The 13,105-nt window shown below is 54.0% G+C and overlaps 1 protein-coding gene across 3 annotated transcripts in view; it reads right to left on the reverse strand.

Moving 5' to 3' along the window:
• Window positions 1–13,105, reverse strand: part of PRKDC (protein kinase, DNA-activated, catalytic subunit) — a 120,126-nt gene that overhangs the window by 41,359 nt on the left and 65,662 nt on the right. For all 3 annotated transcript variants that reach the window (XM_031441651.2, XM_031441650.2, XM_031441649.2), the window contains 14 exons: window positions 12,281–12,449; window positions 12,030–12,095; window positions 11,048–11,120; window positions 9,942–10,090; window positions 9,320–9,457; window positions 8,998–9,117; window positions 7,087–7,227; window positions 6,618–6,769; window positions 5,953–6,084; window positions 4,934–5,045; window positions 3,042–3,166; window positions 2,755–2,904; window positions 1,554–1,727; window positions 985–1,083 (listed from right to left, as the gene is read on the reverse strand). In XM_031441651.2, coding sequence (XP_031297511.2) covers window positions 985–1,083; window positions 1,554–1,727; window positions 2,755–2,904; window positions 3,042–3,166; window positions 4,934–5,045; window positions 5,953–6,084; window positions 6,618–6,769; window positions 7,087–7,227; window positions 8,998–9,117; window positions 9,320–9,457; window positions 9,942–10,090; window positions 11,048–11,120; window positions 12,030–12,095; window positions 12,281–12,449 — 1,800 coding nt within the window. The remainder of the gene's footprint in view (window positions 1–984; window positions 1,084–1,553; window positions 1,728–2,754; window positions 2,905–3,041; window positions 3,167–4,933; window positions 5,046–5,952; window positions 6,085–6,617; window positions 6,770–7,086; window positions 7,228–8,997; window positions 9,118–9,319; window positions 9,458–9,941; window positions 10,091–11,047; window positions 11,121–12,029; window positions 12,096–12,280; window positions 12,450–13,105) is intronic.

Raw genomic sequence — 13,105 nt, forward strand, 5'->3', positions numbered from 1 at the left:
CTCATGTCCTGCCAGAGCCAACGCAGGGAAGCCACACGCAAAACTGTCCACAGGGGAACAACGCATGCACTGAAGGAGGGAAGGTTCCAAAACTTGTTATTTAACAAGAGGTGAGAAACTAGGTGATTTTATTCTCAACTCTATTACCTGGGAAGTTTTCTTTTATTTTCATCTTTTTTTTTGATGGAGGGACTGGGCACTGAACCCAAGACCTTGTGTGTGCTAAGCACACACTCTACTACTGAGCTCTTCCCCCCACTCCCCGGGGAGGTTTCAGTGATCAGTATATAACCACCATTTTCGAAACTGAGAAAACCTCAAAAGAAACTATATACAGGCTCTCACTGCCTTGCTAAAACAATTCAGTCCAAAAATTAGTGCCATAAAAAATTCAAAACTTCATATGGACATAAAATATTCAAATTAACCTGGTTAAAAACCAGATTAGGCTTTATAACTTGAGAATGTTTATGAAATCCAATTTTTTGAAGTTCAATGAATTAAAAACCGCAGTACAGCTGAAAGTTAGCGGACACACAGACTCACACGAAGGTCTGTGCCCTTCCCGTGTGATGTGCACACCTGGGGCTGAGTGAGAAGTCACCCCTACACTCCCGTCTCCACCGACGACCCTGCAAGTCCTCCTATTTCTAAAGCTCCAAACACCTCGCTCGACGGGACACTCGTGGTGCGATCACGCCGCCCGGGTGAAATTGGGCACAGTAACGCCCGGCTCGTGCCAGTTCTCATCCTGAAACGCTAGAACTCACGGCACAGCAGAGAGTGCTAGCCACGCCACTCCTTCCAGACTCTCACATCAGAGTAACTTGTCGGGGCTGTTAGGTCTTCATGGATTTAAAGTGCATTTCCATGACACATCATGAAAACAAGAGGCAGACCCTTCCAACACCCCGGGAAGACCCCACACTGGCCGAGAAGGAGCCTCCCTGCGCCGCCAGCCCAGCTGCACCAGGGGACACGTACTGAAGCCCGGGGTTCTCGTCCATCAAGCCCTGGATCAACACGTCTTTCGCCAACTTGAATACCTCCTGGGAGGCCCCGTCGGCCTGGCTCTCTGGATCGCTGAGAACAGTAACAACAGGACAGCACGTGACTGCTCCTGTCCTCTGCTTTTGCTCTGCCCTGAAGACACTGCCCAGAACTGAGGGGAGGGGATCTGCCCCTCCCACTCCTGCACCTGGCTCGCAGGCCCAGTCCAGGAGGTGGGGAAGAACAGGGCCCCCGCCCCACGGGAAGGGGTCCTGCCAGAGAAGGACCCCTGGCCGTTTCTTTCCTTAATCTTGCCAGATCTTAGCGGGATAATAACCGAGAACAATTACACTTCGAACTCAGCCAGTAATTTCACCCTCTGAATATTCCCCACACGTATGTAAAATGAGTTAAAATAAAGATGTATTTCAATACACTGAAGTAATCTTGCTTTAATTATCTTTTTTTTTTTTTAAGTTTTATCATTTATGACATTCATTCCAGCCTGCTGGCAGCCCAGTGCTTCCATGCAAACGCAGTGTAACCGTCTCTGCAGGGCGTACCGGTAGTTGTCGTGAGCCCACATGAGGATGCCGTATGCCTGCTCCCTGCACCGTGTGGACGGGTGAGAGGCCAGCTCTGCCACCGGCTGCAGGAGCTCCAGGAGCTCCGCTGGCTTCAGCTTTGCCATCACCTTGTCAATTATGCCCAGACACACTTTCTGTCTTTCATCGTCTCTGTAAGTAGAGGGATTTTTAAAAAACAAATTTAACAGCTTTTATTATTATGCTTTCAGATATGACTGGAAAGTTCTTCTCTATGCTGTTCCATATTTCAAAGTTTATTATAACAAGTAATATTACATTTATGTAAAAATCATATTCTTGAAAATGATTATTACAGGTTAGACTATGAAAAATAAGTTAAGAATGTGGTATCCTGGATTGGATCCTGGAATAGAAAAAGGACATTAGTGAATTCAAGTAAGTCTGGTCTCAGTAACAGCAGTGTGCTAATGTTAGCTCCTTGGTTTTGACAAATTCCCCACGATGATGTTGGACGGGGAAGCCGGGTGAGGGTGTGTGGGGGCTGCACTGAGTTTTAACTCTTCTATAAAAACAAAGTTATTCCAAAATAAAACCTGACAATGTCAGACAGAACAAGGTAAACATAAACGAATTCATGACCTTAAAAACTGACATCAAGTGTTGTCAGGCCCCCACTTCACACAGGGAGGGGTGCAGTCTGGGTGCCCAGGGGCGCACACCCATCTCCTCACCGCAGCTCCCTGCTTAAAGCTCCAGCCAAGCGCCCTGCACGTGCAGACGCTCAGGGAGCGCGGAACGGAGCAAGTCCGGACACAGTGACAGAACCTGGCACCACGTGGGAACGCACACGGGCAAGTCTGGAACAGGGCATGGAGAAGGGGAAGCGTGGCAAGTCACCGTCAGCACCCTCTTTCCACATTTACTTTAACAGCACTAGGCGGTTTTGAAAATAAGTAAACAAATTTAATAAACGGAAGCCCCTTACCAGACAAAACAGGTACAAAACTCAAAACCATGCGTTTTGAATCCGAAAGGAGCCCTGGTCAACCTGAGACGCGGGGGGGGGGGGGGGGGGGGCCCCGGGTGTGGGGTCAGAGGAGGCACGAGGCCCCGGGTACCTCTCCTCCGATCCCACCGCACACACTCGCGTCCTCACGGCCCACAGGGCCCCGAGTGGAAGGGGCGGCGCACAGCTCACACCAGCCGTGCCCCTCACCTGTGTCTCATGACCTGCGTGAAGTCCTTGCTCTTTAACTGCAGGTACACGTCCGCTATCGCCTCCGCGCGACACAGCACCACCTCCAGACACAGCGTCTTCATCACGCCGTGCAGTCTTGGCAGCAGGAACAGCACAGTGTTCATGAACCTGGCGGCAGAAGGCCGGTGAGCAGAGGCACCCACCCCTTCTCCCTCCACCCCGACCCGTGGGCGAGGTGAGGGCGGGGCTGACCCCCACCCCACCCCCACCCGTGGGCGAGGTGAGGGCGGGGCTGACCCCCCCACCTGTCAGCGAGAGGAGGGAAGTTCTTCGCAGCTCTGCTCAAACACACGATGAACTTGTCCTCCATGGTGTTCTGAAGCTGCCTCAACTGTTTCACCACCAGCTCACACACAGACTCCGCCAGCATCTGAAAGATGAAGTTTCTTCTCAAATACACGTTAAGTGGAAACTTAGTTTAAGCACTGAAGAGAGATGTACGAGCAGTTACATGACCAGCCAGGAGAGCGTCCCCAGGCGGAGGCCCCAGAGGGGGCTTGGACCAGAAGCTCCGGGCTCAGCCGAAGCCCCAGGTCAGGAGTCAGAGGACAAGATTACCTCCTTCTGACACCAAAACACGGCCAGCAAGTCACTTGACAAGCGAGAGTAAAACCAGAGACTAAATGCTGCTCAGGACACGTTCCATGACGTCGGTGTCCACGTGTCTGGTCAGACACTCATGCACCAGGACTTCAGGGAGCCCCACTGTCTGCCCCGGTCCCACTCCCATCACCTCGTGCCTGCGTGTGCGCAGTCCCCATGGGCTTCCTGGCTGGCCTGGCCTCTGCTGGCTGCACTGGGGCCTGAGCCAACGAGGAGCGCCAGCCTAGGGGCCGGGTGAGACGAGGAACAGCCCTGACCGGAGCCCACGACCTGGGGGTGAGACAGGTCAGTGGCCAGAACCAGAGGGACCCTTGCTTCTCGGCCTGACTCTGCTGCCAAATTTCTGAGCTAAACCAATGCCATTTTATGGTATTAATAAGAACTATGTAAAACAAAAGGGTTTATTATTCCCATTAAGTTCAAGTTTAAGTCAAGAGAGCTTAAACCTGGGATCTGCTGTAATGTGCCCCATCTGTGGTGGAAACAAAGCACTATTTAGGGACATGAGAACCATGTCGTAATATTCTGAAGTTAAAAAATTTTTTTTATTTTACAAAAATAGCTGGTAATCCCTAAGTAAATTATAAGTGAAGCCTGACCCTCCCAAGTGGGTCTATTTCCTTTCAGCTTAATTTAATTTCCTTCTAAATCCCAACAAATGCCTAATTGATGAAATGGGCAGGGGTGCAGTATGCCACGGGGTTGGTGCCCTCGGGACCCCTGACCGCCCAAGTCTCTCCCTGCCCCTCTGACCAGGACAGAGCCCAGACTCCACTGTTTCCTTCTGGGGGAGGCGGAGGGGTGGCCGGAGACACTAACCTGGAGACCAGCACTGCCGTTCTTAAAGCCACGTGGCCGGGGTACTGGCAGGGGAGCACTGAAGGGAAGAGGGCCAGACCCAGAGCCGGGGAGGGAGACGAGGGCCCAGCGTGTCACCCAGGACAGTCTGACACCGGGTGCCTTGTCACGATGGGTGACGGCCCCGCAGGCCCCAGCATGGAGCCCCACTCAGTTAACCCCGGGGGTTGGCCTGGGAGCTTTGAGTTAACCTGCAATTTACACACAGCCCACGTGGCTGGACGCACCCTCAGTGACCTCGGTCACCGAGGACACACCGTGCTGGGCGCGCGGGGCCTGAAGGTGACGCGGTGTGGGCCGGGCAGCCAGCAGCCCTCCCTGAGAAGCCCTCTCAGTCTGGCAGCTGTGTCACGGCAGAACACAGGCAGGGGCCTGGGTGGGTCCCCTTCAGCCTGCCCGGAGCTCAGAGCTTGCTCTCCTCCAAGGGGGCCCTGAGGCCAAACGCAGAGGAATGAAAGCTGGTCAGACACTCATGTCCTGACTTTTACAATGAAAGCGAGTTACCAGTCTTTAAATATCTGCCAAGTTTCCAAGAGCTTAAAAAAAAAATCATGTCTTCCTTCAAAAAAGCTCAGTAGGAAAGAGCAAAATATTAATAAACACAGAAGGCCCACTTGGTTTCCTACAGAAGGCACGGGGATCAAGGCACGTCAAGTCACAACCAGAGCACACTCACCTTGTCCCTCTCAGAAACGTACCGAAGAACAAGCCCGAGGACCTCTGCAGCCGCCGCGTACACCTCTTTGTATTTCACAAAGGACATGTTACTGACCAAAGCCTCAAAGTACCTGCAACAAACGGGGAAGAAAACACGCATAAAGCCCTCCACCCGCCGTCACAAGGGCATCACAGCCTCGCTCCTGGCGCACATGGGACGCAGGAGCCTAAACGGCCCCAAGGCACCTGTGCGGCTACGACACGCAGCCTGCGACTCGGCCGCAGGACCTGCTGCAGGGAACAGAGCCACCCCGGGCCTGCGGGACATCAGCCTCGACCTGAGATCAGACATGCCAGCCCATGTAGAGCCGTCCACGCGAAAGGAGAAGGAAATGCTGGGCGGAGGCTCCCCGGCCTCAGACAGCAGGACGTTGAGCGCAGGTAAGGCCACGCTTCCCGTGAATCTGTGCTACGCTGCTCGCCGGCCTGTCTGCCTGGCCACTGGGGCACCTGGGGCAGCCAGACCATGAGACCTTCCAGAGAAGTGGAGAGCTCGGGGCACGTGCTGAAATCTACCAAGTAACTGAACTCTCAGGTGCGAGACCCCGGGGGTGGGAGCCGCGTGGCTGCGGCTGCGGCAGAGCTCAGGGAAGGGCAGCAGCGTGTGGCCACCCCTTGTGCACCTGGCCCTGGGATGAGGCTCCCCAGGGCTCACGCTGCCTTTGGGAGTAAACGAAGAAAGCGTCAGCTTAGAAAACAAGAACGGAAACAGCTAACGTCTAGTCTGACAAAACTACACAAACTCTAATTTTTTCTAATTTTTAATCTTTAAAAATACACTTTCTTCATTCAATTCACTCACACATTTCTTCTCCGAAATGACCTCTAAACCCAACTATCTAAATTCAGGTAGAAATATTTTTAACATGGGTTCTGGTCCTTACATTTATCAGAATTAAACCACACTCCCAGCCTCCAAGCTGATTCAGGGACACTTTACCCTAAAAAAGAAGCAGATCAGGACAGTGCAATACTTACTTCGTACTTTCGACACCACACCTTGAGTCGTAGGGAGGCAAGTCATTAGCCATCACGATGCCGAGTAACTGAATTCCCACTGAATTGTCTTTAGAATTACGATCTTTACTGGAAAACTTTTCAAATATTAACCTGAAACATGAGCAGAAAGGAAAAGTAGAGACTGTCAGGTACACGAGGCAGGAAGAAAAACACAAACCTTCTGTGGCTACTTTTCAGGGTAAGAAACCCTTTCTCTTTTCCAAGCCCCTCTGCTCACATCCAGGTTCCTCCAGCTCCAGAACACGGGCAGGTGGGTATTTCTTACACTCTAACTACTTGCCCCCGTTCTCCCTTGGTGGACAGTAAAATCTGCAGCAAGTCTGGGCCTGCCCAGGCTGTGCTAAAAGGGGTAACCGCGGGCAGGAGGCGGGAAGGGAGGGTGAACCCCGCACACCCAGAGGCACAGAGGGCTGCCTGGAGGCGATGGCCCCAGAGGTGTTTCCAGTACCAAACGGAGGCTGTGGCCTGTGAGTGGCAACATTACACCTTGTAAAGAGACTCCATTTCAGGTTACGTCCTTGCTTCCCTCATTCCAGATGACAAAGGTTCACCGTGACCATCATGTGCAGCACGCCACACGTACAAGAACTTTAAACCTACGGCAACATCCAGTAAACGTGTACCTGTAAGGCACAGACAAGCACTCCTTCCAGCACTCGGCAAGGGTTTTTATAATTTCAAGATTATGTCTAAACACAGCTCTTTTCTGATGAAAAACGCGTTTCATTAGGAAATGAAGCAGTCGATTCGCTAACACTTCGTCTTTAGGGACCCCCTAAAAAAGGCACAGAAATTCCACATTAACCTTTATCGCATTCCATTCTGGGAAAGCACTTTTTAATCCAAAAGCCTGTTTATGAAAGAGAGCGGGTACTGTACTGAGGAGTCTGGGCCCTGGTTAAAACCCACACGAGCTTGTTCCGATCCGACCACAGGTGACTACAAAGGCTTTACCTGGCAGGGCCCAGGGAAGCCGCCCTCCCCCACCCGCTGGAGGCAGCCAGGCTGCACCCGGGGGCTGCCGGATCTCAGGAGCCCCTGCGGAGGGCTCTGCAGGACCCACTTCACTCCAGGGAGGATGCCCATTCTCACCACAGGAGTGGCCGACCCCGTCCACGAGAGCACTGTTGCCACTATCTCGACCACCATGTAGTGAATCCCCTCCCCGCTGCTCTCAGAAGCCGCCAACTGCAGCAGGGGGCCCAGCCAGTGCCTCGCGTGAGGGCGGAAGACCTGGGAGAGAGTGCGAGAGCCCAAGGTCAGAGGGCGGCTCTCGTGACCAAGATACGATTCCCTGAGCACAGCTGTAATATTATGACTTGATCCAAATTCAAAACAGGTAAACCCCAACAGCTATGCTGCTCATCAGAGGAGGCCGTCAGCTGAACGCTCTGCTGGTGGTTCAGGAGAAATGTATTTCTCACTGATCATTCCCTTAAGCCTTTCTGATATGACTGTGCCTGTAGAAATAAAAATGAAAGTGTTCTGTACCAACCGCGTCCCATGTGGACAGCACAAGCTCGAGCAAACGCACAGGGTGTATGAAAAACAGGAATATAAAAATCAGGTGCACATGACTTTTCTCACTCCACTCCTTCCTACGTTGCAGGAATCTTCCCGTTACACACGTCACACGCCCAGGATCCCTGAGACCTAAACTCCTTTGATTTTAGTTCAGAAGCTGCAGTAACTGAGGCTGTCTGCTGTGACCTCTGCCACCTGCTTTTTCTCCCAAATGCTTCCTCGGGGATTTCTCATCTGCTCTCACAGTTAATTCTGTCTGGTCGCAGATCCTTTCTCATCATGTGCTCCTAAGTCAAAAAAAAAACTATGAACGCTCCTGATGTCAGTCTGTTGGTTCATCCATAAATTGTAAATACAAACTTCATTACTATGGTATTGAACTGTAAAAAAAAAGGATAAATTAAAGGTTCAAATTTTAAAAACGTATGTGAATACAAGCTCTAACCCTCACCCCCGTAAGACAATGGCCACCTGTTGCGAAACCGCTGCCCTAACTGCCCCCGAGCCCCAGGCGTGCAGGACGCCGCAGGGCCCCCTTCGGGGTGCCCCAAGGCTCCACATCACAGGTGGGCCAGCAGCCTCGTGTTGAACCAGAAAACAGACACCAGCTCCTTTCTGTCTGCCATCAAGTCCTCATGGCAGGAACGTGAGCTCGAAACCCCATGTGGGCCGAGCCGTGGACCCCGAAGGCTGCTCAAGTCCTGCCTCTCAGTACCTGTGACTGCCCGTCTTCAGAAACGGGGTCTCTGACGATCACTGCGTCACTGAGATGGGCCTTAATCCAATGACTGTGTCCATAAAGGGAAACTGTTACACACTGAAACAGGCACAGAGAGACAACTGGGCCGTGCACAGGAGACTGTCCACAGGCAGTTCCCAGAAGGAACCGACCAGCCGACGCTGTGGAATCCAGAGTTCCTGTCGCCTGAGCCCCGGAGCTGGAATCAGGCGTGGCCCTGAGGAGGGCGGCTGCAGCCCCAGGCCAGGCCTCAGCGCCGCTGCCGGCGGGCCTGCCCCAGCACCCTCAGGAGCCCCCTTCGCTGGCGACGGGGCCGGGCCACCCACCTCCCTCGGCCGGCTCTGCTCACACCGCTCGTCCGTGTGCGGTGTGGACCCCAGCACTGTCCACCCACTGCCCAAGTGCTACGCGTGACAGAGCGACGTGTGGCCACCGGACACGCTGAGCAGCGACGTGGGAGCTGGCTGCTGTTCAGGAGGAGTTAACAGGGATGATGTCACCCCTTCTCTGCCACAGTAAACCAAGAAGCTGGCGGGTACAGGAGACCTGCCAACGTACTTTATAAAAGGGTGACTTCTCACAAGAAAATGAGGGAAGAGTGACACTGAGCAAGTAACGCAGACCGGCTGCTCTGTTCAGAGCAGTGCCGCCCTCTGTCCCTTTACTGCTCTTCACTGTGGGCTCCTTGAAGCAGATGCACGTGACTGCAAAGGGTTTTTAGAGACAGAAGGAGTACTTACCTCTTCTGTGTTAACAACAAGCTTGGCCAAGAAGAGACGGACGTTTAATGACACTGACAGATTCCCTAGTTTGTCGTGAAGGAACTTCATCCAAGGAGGAAGATTTCTTGGCACCGAACCCTGAAATGACACACTCAGAATTACTTCAGAAAGTGGAATAAAACAGCTTCACATCATGACATCGTGAGACAAAGACAGAGCAAGATGTGAGCAATGAGACATCAGGCCTGAGCAGAATCTGGAGTGGTCTTTGATGCTAAGCGTCCGTCCTGACGCGACAGAGGATGGTGGAGAGCGAGGTGGGGGCAGGGGCAGAACAGACCTCTCCTCCCGTGGGCACGGCCGGAACCCTCTGCAGGTGCCTGACCAGGGCGGCCAGCGGGGCCATGCACTCGTGCCGGTTCAGCTCATCCAGCTCCAGCTCCAGCATGTCGCCTTGGGTCACCGCATCCCTGTGCTCCTGGGAGGGAGAAGCCCGTGAGGTGGGTACATGCCAGGATCTGGCGTCCACGACAGCAACCTCACCGAGGACACACAGCGGTCCCCTCACTACCCAGCCACACACCAGCTCACGTCCCCCCACAGCCCAGGAAGGCTCTTCCCCACCCGCCACACTCCAGTCACAGCATCCGCGCAGACACAAAGATCCTTCCAGATGTGTGCATCCCGGAGGCCCCAGAACCCTCAGCACATTGAGAGCAACGGTCTCCGAGAGCCTCAGTCACCACCTCCTGTAGGAAGTGCAGCTACTGAGCTGTGATTACAGGTAAGAGTTTACCCTTTTTCTCCTCAGGAGTCTGAAAACCTTTGCAAACTCCCTAATTTGACTCCAGACTTTACCAAGCCCTCCCTCCCTCCCTGAGCCCCCCAAGAGGGGAGGCTGGAGCCCCGTGGTCCTCTGGGCCCCCCTTCCCTTCCAAACACCAACAACATTCTTTAATCACCCGTCCCCGGGAACGACCAGCTGCAGATTTAGGGTCTTGGGAACCGCAGGAGTAGCTCTGAACTCCAGTTGAGAAATCGAACTGACTCATTTCCTCAGTCAGGCTGCTGTCCTCCAGGTAAGACAGGGAGGACATGTAATGGGGGCCACCTGCCGGGGGAGAAGGAAACACTCGAGTCGGGGGAAGCCCAGGTGGTGCGCGCACCGAGGGTGCTCAGCCGGGGCGCCACCAGCCTGCGGTCCTCGCCCACCTCCCGGGCTAACAGAGCCAAAGGGCCTGGGGGACCTCCTCTGCTCCAGCCCCCTGAGCTGTCACTCTCCGGTGAGGACAGAGAGATTAACTTGAACCGGACCCAGTTTCTGGATGTGACACTAACAGAACCCCCTTTTACACTAAGAATTTTGATGTCACACGTTTTTGCCCAGAAATAACATAAATGTGGCAAAAAAGCCAGTGAAAAACAACTAATCCAAAATACATAAGGAATTTAGAACACTTACCCAAGTTTTATTCTCAAATCAAGAAAAAATAACTATGAAGAAAAATTAAGCAAAAATTGAAACAAGGAGCATGTGGAGGGACAGAGGGCTGATTCTAAGCAGGGAGGGCAGAGAACCTCCTACTGAGGCTGCATTAGACTAAGGGTCACGGGCCACGCTGACCTCTGGGCTGAGGGGATGCCACAGCCAAGGCCCTGGGGCACAGGGCGCAGCGAGCGGATGGCGGGGAGGGGGGGCAGCTGTCCCAAGGGAGCTGTGGCTGAGGGGAGTTTTGGAGCAGGAGGGCAGGATGGGGCTTGTGTTTCCACAGACTTCTGGCCAAGCCGAAATCACAGGCAAACATGATCCAAAAGCAAGTAAACAGACAGCAAGCCCATCCTGCACCTGTGGAAGGCGTCCCAGGCCTGAGCCCCCCCTGGACTCTGAGATGCGTCTACACCGTCAGAGTCCAACCAACTGGGTTTCTTGCAAAGTGCAATTCTACTTGCCACTTGAAGATAAAATGTTCAAACTCCAATGTTTTGAGATGTTTAAAATATTGCTAAAATATGCATACAACAAACACCAACCACTGGACTCTTCCCCATCACTCTGGGCGCGTGCTACCTGAACCCCCACTCGCGGCCTCCCTGGCTTCTCTCCTGATTTCAGTGTACCTCTTCTTTCTTTCCAGAGGGACCTATCAGGCAAAAACAAGCAGACGATTCAAAATTCTTTTGAATCATAGTCACACATTTTCTATTTTTGTAGCAGTCTGGCAAAACCCCACAGTTATTAATTTTTAATCAAAACTTCTATCAAATGGAAAAGCCCTGAAAAACACCCACAAAGGGTTCCCACAGACGCCCACGAGGCTGGTGCTCCCCGGGGCCTGGGACCCGTGTGGGCCGAGCCCCTCAGGCCACGTCCTACTTGCACAGTTGTAACAGGTCAGCACATCTTAGAGCTGCTGGAAAGCTTAGAAGTAACACACGGCAAGTGTTTGAATGCTTAATAACCAGGCTATTCTTATAATCTGTTGTTAGTTCTCTGAACACAGGCCTAGAAAAACCTTCCCAATCTGGTTCCAAAAGGCAGGAAGTAACCACTTACCTGAAGTGGAGCCACTAAGGCAGGGTCAAGGTTAGCAGCTGTGTGGGATCGGAGTGCCCTCTCCCCAGGCTGTGCCAGGCCGCGGCTACCGCCCCCCTCCACCCAGGGGTGCCTAAGATCCGGTCGCCCCTTTGCCAGGGCGCCCCCTCCCCAGGTCTGCCGGGACCCCCAGCAGGGCCCCAGGGCCCTAATCCTGAGGTGGGGGTCTCAACCCCTCTGACCAGAGGAGCTTGCTCAGACAACAGCTTTGGGGATGTGCCCTGACAGCTCTTCTACTGGCATTTTCTCTCCTTCACAGGCTGAAGGAGACCTGGGTTACAATGAACTTCTCGTAGGTGCCTGGGATTGAATCTCAGATGGAACTGTAAGGGACCGCCAGTTTTTACAGCTCAAGGCAGACTTGAGTGTGGAGAACGTAGTATGTATATATCAGCGTAACACATGCTTTTCTCTGCAAGCATTCGGTAAGTTTTTAACTTAGAAAAATCTCACTCACCTCCACTTCTATGGGAAACGTATAGCAGCGCCTCAGGTCTATTAGATTTTCAAAAATGAGCACATTCTGCAGATGCAAAAACCGTACTGTGAGCGGTGGAGACACTGAGTGCTACATGACGCTGCCCCAGGAGAGTCGGACAAGCACCGAGCTGACAACGTGCGCGGGCGGGACCGGGTAGGGGACGGGACGCGCACGCGGGGGCGGGGGATGACATCTCAGCTCACGGGGACCCGCAGCCAGGCGCCTACCTTCTCTGGCTTCTCACTGAACAGGAAGCCCTGGAAGAACTTGAGCTCCGTGAAGACGCAGCAGGAGACGGCGATGGCGCAGTTGTAGGCGGCGCAGTGTAGCAGCCTCCGCCTCTCCAGCAGCCGCTCCTCCCCAGCCATGTTCTCGGTGAATGTGTCGTAGCACAGCCTGCAGGGCGGGCCCAGGTGCAGTCAGATCCCCGCGCGGGGCGTCACTCACCCAGGATACCGGGTGCCCCCACCGCGGCCACCCGTAGAGGGCCACAAGTAGGCCGAGACCAGGCCAGGGGCCGGACAGCAGCCCAGCCTGACGATCACGCATCTGAACTGAACTCTGAGTTGGAAGTCAGCAGAGGAAAGGCCACAGGCTCCAGGGGTCAGCGCCACCCCGCATGCGGGGTGGAGGGCGCGGCAGCAGTGACCATGGTGACAGCCTCACCGAGTGGCCCGGCCTCCGTCCTGCCTGCTAGGGTCAACTGCATGAGCACGGTGTAGACAGACACCACCACGCCCCCGTCCATACTGCTCGGGGCCGACTGCGTGTGGGCACAGTGTAGACAGACACCACCATGCCCCTGTCCACAATGCTCGGGGCTGATTACATGCGAGCACAGTGTAGATGGACACCACCACGCCTCCCCGTCCACACTGCTCGGCCGCTCCACATGCCCACAGAGCTGGAAGTGGTTACTGTCCAGCCCTTCACAGAGCAGCTTGCCAACCTCTGCGACCGAGGACAAGGCCCAGGGAAAGGGAACGGTCGGTTCGCACAGCAGGGGAGTCCTGGCTCTGGCGGCAGGGCAGGCAGAGCTGAGAAGGACGAGC

This window comes from Camelus dromedarius, chromosome 30 (genome assembly GCF_036321535.1).
Source record: "Camelus dromedarius isolate mCamDro1 chromosome 30, mCamDro1.pat, whole genome shotgun sequence".
Lineage (NCBI taxonomy): Eukaryota > Metazoa > Chordata > Mammalia > Artiodactyla > Camelidae > Camelus > Camelus dromedarius.